At 40.3% G+C, this 19,572-nt stretch overlaps 1 protein-coding gene across 7 annotated transcripts in view; it reads left to right on the top strand.

The window, feature by feature from the left end:
* The window catches only part of EBF1 (EBF transcription factor 1), a gene marked incomplete at both ends in the record, with an annotated part of 425,505 nt that overhangs the window by 381,301 nt on the left and 24,632 nt on the right, over positions 1-19,572 (top strand). For all 7 annotated transcript variants that reach the window (XM_080699121.1, XM_080699123.1, XM_080699120.1 and 4 more), the window contains one exon: positions 10,716-10,804. In XM_080699121.1, coding sequence (XP_080555247.1) covers positions 10,716-10,804 — 89 coding nt within the window. The remainder of the gene's footprint in view (positions 1-10,715; positions 10,805-19,572) is intronic.

Raw genomic sequence — 19,572 nt, 5'->3', positions numbered from 1 at the left:
TGCTCAGATGCCCCAGAGATTGTAAGCAGAGAAACTTTGAAGAATTCTGGAGTATAACAAGAAAGCAGTTATAATTGAATGTCAAGGCCAAAAGGAAAGGGTTCTTGGTGCTAACATTTCTTTAGAGGTTTTCTGGCTGTTTTAGGATGCTGCTGCTCAGCTCTCATGGTCATTCTGGTTGAGTGGTTACTGAAGAAGGCTGATTTTATTTTTTTCCTATCAAGATGCTACTTGGAGTTTAGACAGATACAAACTTCTTGGCTTATCTGCAAGACCACCGAAGCTCTTCCCATGGTCTTTCTGATACAAGTTTTTTTGTTGTTGTTGTTATCAAACAATCATGCAGTCCTCTAGTATCTCCCATTTGCAACCCCTTTTCTAACTTCTTAGTGGACTGAATGGGATATTTGGAGTCATCTTTATTTCAGTTTTTTTGGGATTTTTTTTTTCTCCCAACCTAACAGTTCGCAGATCTCCACCGTAACTTCATTATCCACCTCTTCTGAAATCTGTCCACTAGTTTTGAGGAAACGATTCTGCAAACAGTGGGAATAGTTTTTTTTTTTTTTTTTTTTTTTTTTTTTTTAGTTGTCTCATAAAACCATGATATTAACAATCACAAGGAAGACCTTGGCCCACAACTCTGTGCTTGCTTAGCGAGGGGCTGGGAGAGGCGTCTGTCAGGTTTGGCGCCTGACTCTGTGCCGTCCCCTGCTGAGAACCGTGAGATGCTGGTAGGCTTGTTCTAGGAGAGTAATAAGTATTGTTGTTTAGCAATTGTGTTGTTGAAATTCAGCTCCACTGTGTCTGACAGTATTTATCTAAAATACTTTCCCTGGTGCGTGTTCAAGTTCCAGTAAACCGTGTCTTATTGTGCGACCTTTTCATTTTCCAGTGAAAAGGGATCAGCTCGTCAGATAAAAGCTACAAGCCGGAGTACAGGAAAAATGCGTGCTCAGAAAATCCAAGCATGATTGAAAACAAGATGTGTTAAATCAATGCGGTTTATCGCCTGCCTATTCTCGGCAATTGCTGTTCTAAGCTCATTCTGAACACACACCGGATGATAAAAGTACAGTGTCTCAGCACTCACTGGGGTGGGACCGTAAGAAAACATGTTTATCAGACAGGCTGGCTGATTTTACCCCCTTGATAACAGTTATTGTCAAAGATCTTTGGGAAGAAATCTAAAGAACAATTATAGAAGTAATATTACTCTTGTTACATCAGAAGATATGTCAGTGGGGAAGAGAATTATGGATTTATCCTTAAATGTTAAGAAAGACAGAGTATGTTGCCTTCAGTACTTAAACACCATCGTCTATCACACAATGAAAATCATCCTTTTCTTTCTCCTTAAAGGAGCCCGTCTGGGTTTGAAACTTGATCATAAAATAAATGGTCCAAATATGTTTTTAAAAATTCAACATGGGAAAGATTGAAAGGCAAAAAATGTTAAAAAAAAAGTTATGAAGATTGACCTTCTGTTTGTTGGGGACGAGGTGGGATATAATTTTAGTTTTAAACTGGGTCAGATTTGGAAATCTGAGGCTCTCAGATGGCCAAGCAGATCACAACGCCTCACACAATACCAGGGGCGGCTTTTCTCCTCAACTCTATTACAGTTACAGAGCGGCATAGTTATCTTTCTTTTTTCTAATTACCATTGGCTCACGTACTCCCATTTTCGTTGGAATTTATTCATCCAGGGCAAGAAAGGCGTCTGTTCATCAGAAGATGTTTCACTTTTGCCCATAATGTCTCACCAAGGCTATTCTAGAAAACACCTAGTTGTTGCACCTAATGAAATAAATTGGTAAAGTGTATCTCAATAGCATTGTGTGAGACTTTTTTTCCCAAAAGAAAAAGCAGTGTTTGAGAGCTGCTTAGAAGTTCAGTCCTCTAAACAGGACATGTGGAGATAGAAAACAAAGTTTTGTGATATTTCTCAGGGCAAATTAAAAGTGCTGGGGTGGCCTCCCCAAAGTGTGTGTGTGTGTGTGTGTGTGTGTGTGTGTGTGTGTGTGTGTGTGTTGAGCTTTAAGAAGTCAGACCAACAAGAAACTTGGTCATCTATATAATGTGATTATTCTGCACAGAAGGATTCCTGTTAGTGCTATAATTTGGGGTCATGGGTATGTATAAGAAAGGAACTGTTTATTTGGTAGCAGGGCTTGTCCATATGCTGAAAATTGAGTTTCATCAATATTAAAATAAAATACCTCTTGGAATCATAAGCAAAGCACTGTAAAATAAATGATGATGATGATGATGAGGAGGAGGAGGAGGAGAACGAGGAGGACGAGGAGGAGGGGGAGGATTGTGCCTCCATTTCTCACCTTTGAATTGAAAGTAGTAATTTTTAACATTTTTATCAAAGGCAAATTGTAGGAATTCATGAGATAATGTCTATAAAGCATTTTGATATTACTTGGAAAAAGGTCTTATATGACCTCAGGGTATGTTTGAAATGATACTTCTATAAGGAATCATTGTGATCATTAACATCTACTAAAAATCTTCAGAGGTCCTTGGTCCTTATAACGTAGAAAATAATTGAGCTTAAGATGTGAAGTTTTTTAAAAACAGCCTTCTTTCACAGTTGCCTTTATAAGTCACTCATGAAACTATAAATGGGTATAAAATTTTTGAAGGATAATTCAGAAATACCTGTGTGTGTGTGTGTGTGTGTGTGTGTATGTGTAGAGTTGAAATGTGCTTGTTCTTGCATCTAGAAATTTATCCTGAGTGTTGTTCATAATAGCACATTTTTTATTTGTGATACTGGGGATGAAACCCAGGGAAGTTCTGACATTGAGCTGTACCTCCAGCCCTTTGTGTTTTGAGATGGTCGTTATAAGTTGCTGGGCCTGCTGTGGAACTTGCGGTACTCCAGAGTACTGGGATGATAGGAGGCACACGCTACTGTGCTCAGCTAGCGCTTCTTAAGTCTACGAAAAAACATGGGGAAAAAAAACCTGCAGAGGATTCAGTAGTGAATTTGTTACATAAGTTATGACCATTTGTCTAATACAATATGCTACAACCATTAAAAAGAATGAGGTGGGTGTCAATGTGCATATCTGTATACTTATGGATAACAGTATTGTGAAAATATCTAAAAGTGTACCTTCCTACTAAAATATAAATAGTACTTATACATGAGTGGAGGTATTATGGGGTTTTGCTCCCCGTTTTTGTTCTTAGACATTTTTTTTCCTAATCTAATGACAATGTATTACGTCTAGACTTAGGAAGACAATGAAGCCGTTTCATTTTGAAAAACAGAAGCAAGTCACTCCTCCATCCTCCTGGCTCCTGTGATTGCTTCTTGAAGAGCCATTAATTTCCAGAAACACCCGAGTTCTCTGCATGCCAATCTCAGGTCCTCCGTGTCAGCGTTTGGTGGCCCTGGGCTCTTTGGCAGAGAGGAATATTTATTCCTTTGCTTGGTGTTTGAATCTCACAGTTGTTGCCACAGATCCAGGGGTTTGGAGACTCCATAATAATGTAGGGCCTGTTCAGAGGCAGCTGGACATTGTCCTTTACTCTCACGTTGGCTAATGCTGTCCACGTTGGCTTCTGCTTGGCGTCCTTCTCTTGTAAGTCACAGCTTTCCGCGGTTCAGTCAGCCTGTTCCTGAAGCTCTCCCGAGCCGAATGGGCTCTCGAGACAAGGGAACCAGCCTGCCAAGGCCTTGCATGCTGAAAGCAGGCAATTCATTGCAAAGAAGTTAGTGTTGGGTTTCCTGGGGAGCGGTTCTCTTCCATAGAAGAGATGGCCCGGGGGTGACCCTTTTAGGGACCATCTCTCCTGCACAGTTTTTCTCTATGAAAGGCTGAGTTCTGGAAAAAAAAAAAGAGCAAATAGATGAATGAATGAATGAATGAATGAATGAATGAATGAATGAGATGGCCTGGTCTGCCTCTGGGGCGCTAAACTCTAAGCCGGTAACAGAATACTCAAGTGGCTGCACGTGCAACAGATTTCTTCATTCACCATATTTTCTGGCTCTTGTTGAAGTTTCTGGTTGATGATTCCTTTTTCCGTTTATATATGTTAAAGCCAGCCTTCAAGATAGGCTCGCGAAGATAACTTGCTGTTTTATTGTTTACCTCTGGTTGTTAATTTAGTGACTGAAGGGGGAAGCAGTACCGTAATGGAGCAAAAAGGCTCTGCCTAACACACATATGCAATAACTCTCGTGCCAGAATGGATCTGCCTTGAAGGGGGGACGTGCGGCTGTTATTCCTTCAGTGCAAATAGAGAGTAGTCACCAGGGAAGCTCGGAGACCCAGGTGCTAGTTTTAAGCATTGCCGCTGCTCTGTGGTTTTATTTATTACTTGGCATAGAGTCTACATATTTGTTTGGACATTAAATAGCCATAGAATATAAATATTACCTTCCTAATATTTGCATTTCTTTTTACTCCCAGTCAAAATGACATCATGTCACACGACCATTAAAAAAAGGAAATTAAAGCCCCAGAAATATGTTAAAACACCACAGCGAGTCTCTGAGCTATAAAAGCAGGGAACTCTGCAGGCTCACGTTGGAATGGCACCTACAGCACTTTCCCCCCCTGGTTTTTGGGAAACTCAACTTTCAAACCACTCTTTCCCATTGTTTCCAAGAATAAGTATTCAAGAAGTTAAGGGGGACGGAGGAGTGATTTCTTTTAAAGGCAACTCCAGAGAAAAATCAATTTTCATAACTGAGAATGCATTTGTCTTGACTATAGGATTTTCATTTGCAAATAAATTCCCCTGATAGAGAATTTTCTTTATTGATGTGTTCATGAAGTAGATTTCCTTTAAGAGCAAAAAAAAAAAAAAAAAAAAAAAAAAAAAAAAAAAAAGGACACATATAAATTTGGTCAGAATTTACTCATTCTGAGAGTTTGGTAATATTGTGATGGGTATTAGACATAAAATCTAGTTGTGTTATCTAAATTTTCTTTGCATATAGCATTTCGTGCTTCACAAACATTTGAACATTATGGAAATAGCTTTGTATAACCAGAGCCTTATACCTGGGGCTGGCACTTGGGTTAAAGCTGGTAAGGATAGAGGCTTAACAGAGACTGGTTTGGAATGGAAAGTTACTGTTTTCCTTTAGGATCTTTTGAGATAATTGGAAGACTAGGAAGAACCCTAAAGACATTTATAAGCAGTTCCAGGGAAGTCAGATGAAATGGTTCGATTGTTTTTTTTTTTTTTTGCCAGTTAATCAACTTTCATTTTTCTTTTAATTTTATTTTATTGGTACACTAGTCTCATATCATGATGTGGATTGTGTTGACAGTGGCATATACCCACACAGTACTTGGTGCCCCCCTTCCCCTTTTCCTTCCCTCCCAATACTGAGTGTGCAGGTTAACAATATTATATTCACATGTATACCCTTATTCAAATGTAGCTTTTTCATTGATTAATCTCAGCCCTCTTCCTCCCTTACCCCTCCTTTCTGGCTTTGCTGAGGTTTCCCCCTCTAAGAGGGACTCCATATAACTTTTTAAAAAAATTTGATACAGCTGAAATGCCAACCCTGGGCATGCAGCACATACTGACCAGTATCCCTGCCCATCAGAGCAGTGGACGAGAGAGAGCCCTCCCGAATCTCTGCCGAAACATCTGCCCCTGCAAGCTTGCTCTCCAGGGAAGGAGCGTCTGATCCTGCTCTTTATGTGTGTTCAGGAAAGTGTCAGACTTGCCCTCCTGTACTGAGCATTGCTCAGTAAGGCCTAAGCTTATTCAAGAAATACTTACCAGTAAATCAGCTTGAAGGGGCCAAGGGAAGAAGGCATCTTGAATCCAATCATTTGTGGCTCCCCAGTGGGCTGATTATTGTTCATATGCATGTGTCTTCTAAGTGTATGTGGCCCTAGTAAGACTTTGTCAGAAGGAGATACAGAGGTGACAAATGGGGAAGACAAGACAGTGGGCTTTTCCTTCCTTCCTTTCTTTCTTTCTTTCTTTCTTTCTTTCTTTCTTTCTTTCTTTCTTTCTTTCTTTCTTTCTTTTTGGTACTAGGGATTGAACTCAGAGGCATTCTACCTCCAAACTACACCCCCCAGACCGATTTTATTTCTTATTTAGAAATAGGCTCTCAGTACATTGCTGAGAGCCTCCCTAAGTTGCAGTGGGAGGCTGCAACTGAGATCCTCCTGTATCAGCCTTCCAAGTACTAGAATTACAAGTGTGTACCACCACGCTCAGCTGACAGTGGGCTTTGGAACAGGAGAGGAAGTCTGCATGGGAGAATCTGAGCTTGGTTCCAACTCTGCAGTCAAAGAATATCATCCAGCCTTTGGGATCAGATTATATGTCCCTTGCAGAAAGTTCATTTCTAGCATCTTATGATGATGTGCCACAAAACAGCTAATTCGTACAGCTAATTATCGGATCAGTGGGTAACCCAGTATCTTTTGGAGTTCTAAAAATGCGTCCCTTGGTCCCATTGTATTCTGAGGACTTCCATGTGGAGTCTTTTCTACTTGGGTTAAAGGATCTCTCTAAACCTGTGAGCCTGCTTTCTTCTGCCATCATCCCTAGCTGGGTGAGGACGACACTGTCTGGTCATTTTCAGAGCGCGGACAAGGGGTCTGGAAGCAGATCACAGGGACTGGTCTCAGCGGTCTGTTGCTTGTGCAGTTTACGGCTTCATCTGTTTTTCTTTTTTTTGATCTAACATGCACATGCGTCTTGATTTGTGGTCCATGATGCTTCATCAGGTTGTTTTCTTTTTTCTCTACCAGATTCTCAGAATTGTCCCAAGTTTGAAGGGGAACAAAATTGATCAGTCCTCTTTCCCTGGTGCCCCCTGAGCCCCACACTCAAGTGCAATGAGGTCACTTTGTTGGAGAATTAACTTTATATTACATTCTTGCAGAGTAGATGTATGTCCCTAAGGTATGACTACCCCCACTGATGAAATAAATATACCTTTCTTTATGATTCCTCCCTCTGACCTTCTCTGTTGAGTGTCAGAGAGTTTATGAATAGTCACATATTTATACAACTGGCCCAAAAGTACACTACTTATTTTTCTTATGGTCTGTAATAACCTATGCGAGGTTATTAAAGGGTATACAGACCCCTTTTAAGGCATATTTCTTATGTCATTACTTTATACAAGCAGGTCAAATTCCATCTCAGCAGCAATCAGTTGCTCTTAACCTTTTTCTTTGATTATAAAAGTAATATATGTTCATTGTGGAAAACATAGAAAATGCACAGCACCAAGAGGAAGACAAAACACACTTGAAGAACCACTCAGAAACAGCCAGTGTTCTGCAGTTTATACACAGACACTTTACTTATATTCTACCTGCTCGTTAAAAAGTAGCTGTACTATACACCTACCCTTGTAGCCTACTTTTTAACCTTGCAGTAGAATCTATGGCGGTAAGTAATATTTTTCCTTTGACATTGAGGACTGCGTATTTCATTCCCTCCTATTCCATTTCCTTCTATGACGTTATATGACATCATTTTTACTTTGTATCCTATTCTGTTTCATATAATATTCTATCTTGTCCTGTTTCATCCTCTCTTATTTCAGCGTATTCTAATCCATCATAATCTATTCCATTCTACATTACATTTTATTCCACCCTCCCCCACTATGATATTTGATCTTTCTTCAGGGAGAAGATTGCATTTTTGAAAAAGTAGCAGTCTTTATTAGATGGCCTCTCCCAATCACTAATATTTTTTTTTCTCTAGTCAATGCAATCACAGTAGTCATCAGGTTGCTTTAAATTTAGGATGATGAGCTTGGTCTAGAATGTCTCTAGAATTGTCTCTAGTACCTGAAAGTTTCACTATAATATTCAATACCCAAATTGACTGCCATTCAGCATGAACATATGAGCAGAGCTGGGAATTCTGGGGTGTACCTATAATACCAGTGCTTGGGAGGCTGAGGTAGGAGGATTGAAGATCTGGGGCCAGCCGCAGCAACTTAGCAAGACCTTGTTTTAAAATAAAAATTAAAAAAGGACCAGGGTACAGCTTGGAAGTAGAATGCCTCTGGATATAAACAATCCATATATGTATATGGACTTTCATCATATACACATATATGAATTGTATATGATTCATATAGGTATATATGAAATATATATATATATATATATATATATGCATATTATGGTGAAAATCATAAAGACATGGGAAATAAATTAGAAGCCTTTGCCTTGCTATTTAAAATATCTCCTCTCACACTATACTTCCAGAAAGTAGATGCTTATTTTTCTGTAAATAATGAGTTTGATATGTCTGATTCTCTTACTCTCGGAGAAGCAAAATGACTTCTCAACTTCTTAGCTATTACTTCCATATGATATTTGAATTGGTTCTTTTAATTGCTGATCCAGTGTCAGTCATTCTGCTGCGAGTTGGCCCTCTGTAAGGGCAGGAAAAGCACATCCTCCTCCCACCCCCAATATATCAGTCTTTCAATTAGCAGCCCTGGGTTTCTAGACACAATAGGAATTCATTATGCAAACCACTGAAGGGGTGGGTCAATCATTCAAATCTTATTGGTGGCTTGGCTGAAAAAATAATAAAACCAAGCATTAGAATTTTTAGGATGCTGAATTATGTTTTCAGATTCTAAAAGCATACATTTAATTGTCTAAAGCTAGGATTTATGATTAAACATTTTTGTTGGCAATTAGCGTTATGGGTGAGGAGTGCATTTGAAAAATAACCTAAACTGTGGTGCTTATTATTCCTGTCTCTTATGCATTTTCTGATTAAATATCACAGATTTTTACGAGTAACAGCTTCCTAGCATCAAGAGTTCTATGGCTTTTTCTGTACACGTCTAATTTGAAAAAAAAAAGAATTTTTCTCATGGGCTTAGAAAATAATTCATAAAATGGAAAGAATAATAAATATTGTGCCTTAATTCATATATGAGTGTAGAGAGATCTGGTACACCTGGGTGTAATTTTAGTTAATTTCCACAAGAGACAGGTTGAAAGTTTACTGTTTGGAAAAGACAGAGGGTTGGCTATATCTCATTCTCACAAACTGATTACATTATCCTAAAAGAAAATGTAGCTCTATTAACTACTTCAATAAGCATTGCATTTGGGAAAAAATCTTTTTAATAAAAAGTTACTCGAAGTTCACTCTAACTTAAAATATACAAGTGAGGAAAAAGTACTTATTCTGATTTATGTGTCTTTTGGAGGTGTAATTATTGGCTTTTTACTCACCTATGTAAAACAATGTACTTTTGTAAATGGATTTCTGGCCACTTTATGCAGTCTTTTTTCTTTCTTTCTTTCCTCCTTTTTTTTTTTCTTACATAAAAACTAAGCACTGTCAATCAAGGAATTTTAAGGTTTATTTCCTCTTTAGAAATGATTGATAGCCTTTTAGATTTACAAGTTGACAAGTTAAAGGGTTCTATTGGCATAATTATGTACTAAATTCACAGTCTTTCAATTTAAATGTCCTTTTAAAACCGCAAGATTATCATACCTGTATTTTGAAAAGTGGGCCAGTCAGTTTGGGTTGGTATACAAATTGCTTCCATTAGCCTTGGGACCTATTTGAATTTAATACAGTTTTTTAAAGTTACTAGTGGTATGAATCTTACTTTTAAAATTTAGGTTAATGGAAACGCATTTTAAGTAAACCATGTGACAACTTGTTTTGTAATGTATAGCTAAATGTAAAAGACTGTCTTTTCATTCAGTGAGGGATATAATATGCAACGGAACACTTTGATTAACCAAAGAAGAAAAGGAAAAAATGATAAAGCCATCTATTTATCTATTACTCATTACTTAGAGGATACTGGAAATAGGAAGAGGGGTCTAGCGCAGAGCTACCATGTTTCCCATTTTCTCAAGCGAGACAGGCCAAAGACATTTCATAATTCAGGTTAAAGTTTTGAAAGTGATCAACTGGACACCATTCCATATTGTGTTTAACGGTGTAGTCCAAAGGGGGGCCCACAAAAGACCAGCTGTCGCCAAATCTTACTAGAGATTTGTTCTTTTCATCTTGTTAAGAATTGTTCTTGGAAATGCTAAGCTAGTACTCCACAGAGGTTGGTCTTTTTCTTGATATAACACCAATGTTGGTGAATAGATCTGTCATTTTGGAATGTGAAGGTTATTAATCAAGGGCATACTCCATACTTAAAACTTTTCAGACTATCAGGGATCTTAGAGGTCCTTACCCCCTTGCTCTTTTCTTCTCCCACTATACACTCGAAGGCCTCTTGCATGCAAGGTACTGAGAATTTTATCACTTCAGGGCTGCAAGAGATTTTGCAGTTAAAAAGGTCCTTTTAGTTCTCCTGCTATTTACAATGTGTACACAACCCCAGACAAGCTCTTAAATGTTTTGACCTAAACTAAAGAAAATCCTAAAGCCTCACAACAAATACCATTTTGTTTCTTATTTATGATAATAAAAGAAATATAGAATTTGGCCAGAGGAGCAGTGTTCAAGACCTGGAAATAATAATTTTTGGGAAAGTCATTATCCTCCATGGCAGGAGGCAGAAGGAAATGGAGAAACTCTTCAGCAAAAAGATGTTTGTGTGAATATTTTAGGATCCAATTCAAGGGTATCGATTAACTTTTGTTCTTCCCAGTTATTTGTGTTGCAAACCACGCTCTGCTGTATTTCTTGAAAGTAAATGTCTAATTGTGTCTATTCCTAAAAGTGTGACTTTTCCATTGTAGCGCTCAATGAACCCACCATCGATTACGGTTTCCAGAGGTTACAGAAGGTCATTCCCCGGCACCCCGGTGACCCTGAGCGTTTGCCAAAGGTAAGGATATCTCTTCTTTGGGTAATGGTTTCTGGGAAGTTCAACTGGAGCACAGGAAATAAAACTCTGCCAAGGATAAAAAATAGTTAATAGATAACCGATTCATACCTTTGTGCCTTCTGTATTTGGTACTATAAAGCAAGCCATCATAAGAGTAGTCAGCACTTATGTACCAGGAAATTTTGTACTTAATTTAATATATGTTCTTTCAGCCTCTTGATAACCCTCTGAGGTTGGTACTATTATGATTACTATTTTAGGGAAGAAAATAATGAAGCAAAGAGAGGTTAAATTATTTGTCCCAACATGTGATTTTTGCACAGCATGTACGTTGCAAAACTGAGATTTGAACCTAGGTACCCTGGTTCCAGAGTTTGGACCAACCAATCACTATATTATGCAAATTCTTAAGATAAAAGAACACCGGCTCTTTACCATGAGAGTTTGAACTTATCCCTGGGAACCATAGAAAACCTTCCAAGGAAAGATATTGGCAGCTCTTGAGACTGAGCCAAGAAGGTAGCTCCTTTCCTCCTGAAACGGCTTGCCTATTTGGGAAATAAAGCACAAAGATATGAAGAATTAAACAAAAGTTCAAGACAGAGCGATATACACCTCACAGCAACATGTTGATATCGTCAATACAGGAAATATAACTTGACCTTTATTGACTAGCATGTACCTGTTGGGAAAGTTACTGTCTGAGGTTTTGGGCCGTGTGTGGAAGAGATTGTCAAACAATTCATCATAACCAAAAATAATAGGCACATTTAACAAAAGTACGGCCAATATTCTGATAGACTTAAAGAGACAACAACAGGTAAATGCGAAGGAAGTCCCAAGGACAGAATTAGTGGAGCTGACTTTCGCTGTTTACTGACAGCATATTGAAATTCCATTTATGACACAGGATAAATATCAAATTAAATAAAAAGCTGAGAAGTCCTTTTTTTGCCACAGTCAATCTAGGGGTAGATCCTTTCTAGGTCTATAGAAAACTTAAGCCAGCATCTTTCCTAGCTCAGGGAGCCTTCCAGGAAATCAGTTCATTATCAAATCCTACTGTACGCTGGCTGCAGTTGTAGACAGAGCCACCTGTCCATGTCCTGGTAGCAACAGGTCCTGCCCAGAGTACAATTGCCCCTCGGGTCCATGTATAGTTGTGAGGGACAGGGTGAGCAAGGGTGACACCTGCCCAAATTGAGGAAAGACTGAGACAGGCACAGTTATCCATCTTCTGCCTGGATCTCAGAACTGCCCAACCTTCGGGCTCAGCCTTTGGCTTCACAGGATAGCCTTATTTTGTCAATAGTGCTGCTGTTTCAAGCAGTAAATGCTACTTGAAAGCACTTCACCTAAGGAAGGAATCTCATGATGTGTCAACACTTTTATATCTATCCCTTGAAAGAGGCCCTCCTTTTCCCCTTCCACTCTGACTTGTTCTCAGAAAGCAAATAGTGTACTTATGAGAACGGATGGCAGCTCCCTTCTAAAGCATAGGCGCTCTGTGGAGAGATTTACTTTTAAGTTCCTCCTGTGGACTTCATGTGGGACCCATGGGTGATTTTATAGGGATAAATGGCTTGATTGCCTAATGGTCAGGGATTGAGGGGTCATAGTGGTTGGAAAGAGGCAGGCATGATGTCAGATCCTTCTCATTGTTTCCATTTGGAGAACATCCTCATGCTGGGACATCTCTAAGGTCCACTGGAGGGGCCAAGAGCATCACTACCGAGTCACAGTGGACCAGGCTGAACTCAGAGCATGACCGCTTGCTTGCTGCACAGCCTAGGCCCAATGCTTTACCTTTCTGTGCCTGAATTTCCTTAACTGTCAAATGGGGATAGTGACATGTCTACCTTGCAGACTGTTACTATAATAATCTCTTGGCACTCAACAGGAGGTAACTATGATTATTTCCCAGTTGAGTATAAACTTGGGGCCATGACATCTCAGAGTTCTTCTATCTAATCTCTGCAGAGCAGACACCCCCTAATCTTGTGAGCAGTTGAATATCATGTCATCTATCTTCTGTGCCATGGTTTCTTCGTCTATAAAATGGGAATAATAATCATGCTGGCATTATATGATCACATGTTGAGGATACACATGGAATTCCTCTCTTTATAATAGCTGGCCCAGAGCTGCCACTCTAAATATGTTTACTGAAAAATAGACAAACTTTGTTTGAGGTTGAAAGAAGCCAAGCAGCTTGCTTTCTTGCTTGCTTGCTTGCTTTCTTCCTTCTTTCCTCTAGGTGTATTCTACCTCTGAGCTATATCCTCAGCTCTTTTTTATTTTGACACGGGGGTCTCACAAAGTGGCCGAGAGTCTCACTAAATTGCTGAGGCTCAAACCTGCAATTCTCCTATCTCAGCCTCCCAAGTACTGGGATTATAGGCATGCACCATGTGCCAGTAGCATTTTTCTTATTGGTAAAGGAGAGAAATAGTAACATGGGGTTGAATTTTGTATACTTACTTTTGAAAATATTTTTACAGTTGGACTTTATGTTCAGAAATGTTGGACAAAGCACAGGCAGGTGCCATTTTGTCCCTGCTGGCCCGATGGTGAAATGCTCAGCCTCTCTTTCCTGGGTTTAGAAAGAGTAATCAAGGACACAATGGCTTTGTGTGTTAAGGAAACACTCAACAGCTTGAATCTAACCACTCGACTGTGCAAGGACTGTGGCCGGAGCCCACCCCAGGAAGCTCTCGGTGTGACTCAGAGCAGAGAGGCTGTCCTCTTGGCTCTGAACATTAAGGTGGAGCAGGGGTTCAAGGGCAGGGTCAGGAAGTGGCGGATGGAGCCAGTACAAGGTACTCTTGTAGACTCGGGAGATTTATACCCCCACTGTCCATTGTTAGGGGACAAAAGTGGGCTCCGCCTTTCTCAGAATCAGGGTCAGTGTTTGTCAAACAGGAGTGTTTCAGTGAGCTGTGGACCACACACCTTAAAAAACAAACTGCACTTTATTAAACCCATGTGTTTGTGAATAGACAAAGCTAGATTCATACAGCCACCCACATATTCTGTCAAATGAAACTGCTCCAAAGACCAAGCAGACAGAGTTCCATAATATGCCTTTGTGTACGGGCTAATTCTTTTCAAAGAATTTGGACATGCTTTGTTTTATTGGAGTCCCTCTTTTGAGACAAGCTGGGAAAGCAGACACCACCCCCAATGAACCAAATGAGGACCCAGGAGCCAGCAGAGCCGTCTGTAAAGTCGTTGTCAGTGGTAGTTGCTGTGTACATGCATGCATTTAAAGTACTATAATTATGTGAACCCTAGATGTTTTCTGGTTTCCGTTTTCATATGCACGCGGAGAAGGACAGGGTAAGGTTTTAAAATCACAGCCTTCTGCTCTGTTTCACATAGACTCGCCTTCTTCTCCAGCTCCTGGCAGGAGGGGGAGGAACATACTCTTTTGAGGTCAAGGTTGACTGTTCTTAGAATGTAGAGGTGAGGGGGTTGGGTTCTGTGGTCGACCAGAAACTCTGAGATGCATATGGGGACAGTGACACAATCCAGAAATGGTAAGCAAGGATCGCTCTCAGGTCTGAAGGCCAGAGGAGTGTGTCTCCATTCAGTTGGCTGGTTGTCTTCATGGGTTTTAGCTCCCAAGCAGCGAGTGTAGACCTTGAGCTTAGCCAGCATTCCACACATGAGCCGTGGATCCTGGGAGGCAAAGATGTGTTTACCTCACGCCTGTTGTGAGTCCAGCACTGTTTTATCGGGGTGTTTACAGCGCATAGAGGCCAAGAGAGTGGGTGTTCAATCTAGACAGCCAAAGATTTTGTAAACCAAAGCCATTGCTTGGTATCTCGCTGTAAAGCAGTTGCCGCACAGTTGCCGTCAAGAATTCAATAGCTTCGAGACTCCAGTGAATGGGGACTGCTCTCTCTGCACTGTGCGCATGCCCCCAGCCCCCAAAGTAGACTTGCTGTGATATCACAGGTCGCAGTGGGAAAGCTAAGATTCGAACTCAGGCCCCCGAGTTCAAAAGCCTCACTGTGTCCATTCTCACTTCCCCTTTAGCTCCAGCAACCTAAATAATTCTGCCTGGACGTCCTCGGCTTCTCTCTCCTCTTCCTTCTCAGCACTCAGTTCCCATCCTACTTAGATTCTCTCTACAGAGAGGGGCTAGCCTGGGACTCTACACAGGGCCAAGGTGTTTTCTTTCTAAGAACCAGGCCCTCTTTTAGCAGCTTGAGAAAAGTCACAAAGAGCCGCATTTGTGTATTTTGCTTTATGGAGCTGAAAATATCTGGTAAATTGACCCAGTGGGAGTAATAAATACACATTACTTTATCTTGTTCTCCATGTCCTATACCCCTGAGCCTTGATAGAACAACACCACTTAATAGACTTAAAAAAGAGTAATTACACTCATTGGTTGTGTGATTTTTCAGCCCTCCCAGCCCTGCCTGACCTTCTAATTTAGCTCACCGTGTCTAACTAATGCATTTATATTCATCTTTTATGAAGCATGTATGGTACAGAATCGACTATAGAGCGCTTTCAAGCTGTCCTTCCAGGTTCCCAATCTGGCGAGTAGTGAGCAGAATGGGAACCATCTATCTCTATATGTTCGCATGTATAGAGACCGTGGGTACAGGGCTCCCAGCATTTTTTATCCTTTATGAAACATAATAAAAAGTATTTATTACATTTTTACTTTAAAGCTTTTATACATTCCAGCATTATTTACAGCTAAATATGCAGGCAAAAGATGCGAGTGTTTTAAAAAATGATTACTGTTAATGTTTCTGCTTGTCAGAAGTGCTTAAATTTCCTGCACTTTGTCTAAAAACTTGGTACTGTTGCCTTTTAAGAACAACACATTTAAAAAGATCTTGCAAGTCAGATTTGCAAACACTGCTGACAGTTTATGATGAATGATATTGCAAAATTTGCAATATGTTTGTCATTTTGCGCAGCCAACAGATTAAGGAACAGATTAAGAAACTCGAAAGCCCTATGGAAAACAAGCATCCCAAACAAGCCCCAGCCAAAACTTGAACCCGGAGAGCGCACACACCAGAATCTCTCGCCCGAGTTTCTCTCCCCGCTTCCCACTCAGCCAGTGGAACCCAATTGTTCTCTGCATTTTCTCTCACCATATGGTCCCCTCATTACCATACACTAAGAGTCCATATGGGAAACTTGTGAAATGAACTGGATTCATTTTAACTGCCAGATGAGCAGCCTTTTGCTTTGCAAGCCTTGCTTAAGTCATCTGCTGCCTTCGTGTTGTTATGGCAACATGGCACCAATAAAAAATTCTAATCTACTGTAAGTGATCACAGTATTTTAAGTGCTTGCCTGTAACTGCCCTCAAAGGGGCAGAGGCAGGAGGGCTTCTATTCATCCGAGGAGACAAGGGTAGCTGCTCACTCCAGCAGGTGGCAGGGAAGAAGCTAGTGAGATGGGGGTGCATGCCGGGGTGCCCAGGGAATAGATGCGGGTTGTCCGGGAGAATGGGTGGCAGGGGGACAGGTTGCAGGTAGGTCATACTGAATGTCAGACAATGTAGTTCCCCCGGAACACTCGCTACTCTTCCGGAACCATGGAGCCATCCATGAATAAAAATCAAGTCTGGGCAGCAATGATGGAACAAGTCTTCCCAGTAGCCTCTTCTCCGAGGTTTGAGAATCTCCGTCCCCATGAAGCTGCTCTTCTTATATATGGGGATTAGTCATTTCAAACACCGGGCTAATTAAGAGTTTCTTAAAGTAATGGAAGTAGGCAGCCACATCCTTAAATATAAATCATTTTCACCTCCGCGGGCCCCGTGATATGTTGTCTCTCTGTTGCTCTATCTGTATTGAAAGTGAATGTTTATAGTCTCAGTTCATCAGTTCACATTAGCCTCATGCTGAATATTTAAACACAGAACAATTTGAACACACCATGAAGGAAGACAGTGACTGCACTTTCATTTGGAACAGCAAGGGCTCATCTAATAATAATTTAGTAAATCAGCCATTTAGTGGCTCAGTTGTGCACTGCGTTGTGCCAAATATTATTCAGTTCCACTGTACACTAGCAAAATTGAAATTCAGACGCAAGTCACAGGCACTGTTTTTGCTCAGTGGAGAGACAAGACCCAAAATCACCCTCCCTAAAGAGCGTTCGTGTTTAGTGATTTATCATAAATACAGAGCTGGGGCAAAATAAAACTGGAGTAGGCTGTATACAATGTATTCTAATTATGCTTTTATTGTTTTAGTCTTTATGCAAAGACTATCAGTAATTCAAAACCTGCAGTTGCATAAGTGAAAATACAAATAAGAAATCTTTGCATAACCACATTGTCTCGCAGCAGAAAAAGGGGATGACTAAGAGTTTCAGTAAAGGATGAAGAAAAACCCTACATCTTTGTCTTCCACACAGATACTGGTTTCTCATTCTCTCTCCCTCTCTCCCATTATCTGTATTTATTCATTTACTTCTTAATTTAAGGAAACCCTGTTAACAATACATTTTGAAACGATGTGACTCTACTCAAAAACACAGAAATGAATACAAATGTCATGGCATATCTGACTGCTGGAAAGAACGTGCTGGAGTTCCATTCCAGGAAACATTCTGTCTCTGTGTTGTCTTGTCAAAAACACAAACTATGGAATGTGGTTCGTTTCCCTCTCCCTCCTCTACATCTGCCAGAAAACTTACAGGCAAATTCCATCTCTCCATTTTGATAATGTTCTCGGCTTAGGAGCTTGATAGCCCCTATACTTAGGCTTTTTTTTTTTTAATCAGTAGAGTTTAGGACTCTGTACCCCTGAAATCGTATGTTGAATTGTGTGTGTGTGTGTGTGTGTGTGTGTGTGTGTGTGTGTGTGTGTGAAAGAGAGAGAAGAGAGAAGAGAGGAGGAGGATAGAGCTTCATCTAAAATCCCATGACCCCCCCAAATAATAATTCTTACCTCTTTAGATTTATTTACCTTATGTCCAACTGACTTTTTCTGTAGCAAATTATTCTACCTATTACTACCGTATCATGCCCATTTTAGAAATGAGGAAACCGAGGTTCAGAGAAGATGAGTAACCTGCCCAAGCTTATTCTGCTAGAAGGTGAAGGTCTCCTCCCCTACTTCCTCACCATTAGTCCCTTCAGAATCAGCAAATAATATTTCAGACATAACACTCGAGGCTCACAATCCATGTCCACTTCAAGAATGCATATGTTTTTTCCAAAGTTCTCTGGAAAATAAGTGGAGATTATCAAAATACTGCTGGATAGACCGAGATCAGCACTGACTGACTATAATCTTCAAGACCAGGCGCCGGTATTAAGCCTGTTTTACAGATGTGGAGATGGAGGCGTGTACTTACACCTCTTGTAAGGGGCAGAGAATTTTGAGCCAAGCTCACTGGGCTCCAGGTTCAGAGCCAGCGTTCCTCCACTCTGAATGAAGAAGAGGGAATTTTAAGGAGAGGCAGCTTTGCAAACGAATTTCAAAATCCATCTAGCTCATTTTGGGGAGAGGGAAGTGATGCCATCAATTGTGGTGTGCTCACAAGCAGCTGAGCGAGGCGACAGTAGCATCAAGAATTAAAAACACACAGAGACAAACCTTGGGAATCATTCTTTTTCTCTTCAGCTGCAGAGTCATTGTGGTGAGAACTTGTAAGAACAGTTACCCAACAGCTGAGTTCTGGAGCGCTTTCAAGTTCTTTTGTAGCCCTGAGCTCTTGATGAGGAGGATAATGGTGTCACCCTACTTCTAATCACACCGCATGTACAGAGGCATCGAATATAATTACTCTTGAGTTGAAGACAGAGGTAACAGGAAGAGCAAGGGGCAAGCCCATTTATACCTTCCAGCCACCTAGATCCTCCTCTTAAAGACTGGAACCCTTAGGAGCAGAGATACCACAACATCTGTGACCCTGCTTCCTGATTTCAACCCTAAGTAACACTTCAACTCAACATCAGAGTAATAAGTACCAAGCCCCAGAAGTCTTAAGGCAATGGATTTTAATTGCAGTTATACTCAGGACCATTTGTAAAGCCTTGGGAATAATCATTTACAGATATGCTTTGTCTGGAGGTACATGTAATAACTGCTGTTATTCAACCATTTTGGATGCAAAAGTACTGAGTGTGGTGGCACATGCCTGTAATGCCAGTACTTGGGGGGGGGGTCTGTGCTAAGGCTTGCAAGTTCAAGGCCAGCCTTAGCAACTTAATGAGACCCTCAGCAACTTAGAGAGAACTGTATCAAATTAAAAAAAAAATTAGAAGAAGAATATGGGTGTAGCTTGTAGGTAGAGAACCCCCTGGATTCAATCCTCAGTAAAAACAAAAGAATAGAAAAGAAAATGTGATCTATATTTTTGTTTGCCTTAGATTAGCTTAAAGTATACTATGGTTCTCGAGGGACTTATATTACTTAAGTCTAACTATAGTACGCATCCAAAAACATAAATCTATACATGCACTTGTCAATTCACACATCAAGCGCACATTTGTAGCTATATATGACATGTCTCTCTGTGTACTTAGTGGTCCTTTTACTTTCAAGCTGGACATTAATTCTGTCTTGCTCTAGGAATGATACACCACAGCCAAAAGACAAAGAGAAGCAGAAATAGTTAATTTAGGGTGTTTTATTTTTTATTTATTTATTTTTTTTGTGTGTGTGTGTGTGATTCTGAAAGCCCAGGCTTTGGTGACTTAAAGGTGATTTAGAAGATTTTCAAGGGTAATTTTGACTGCAGGCCGTTTTTGTTTCATGTGCTGACTTTACAACCGA

This window comes from Muscardinus avellanarius, assembly GCF_963383645.1.
Source record: "Muscardinus avellanarius genome assembly, chromosome: 7".
Lineage (NCBI taxonomy): Eukaryota > Metazoa > Chordata > Mammalia > Rodentia > Gliridae > Muscardinus > Muscardinus avellanarius.
This window is presented reverse-complemented; position numbering and strand designations above follow the sequence as displayed.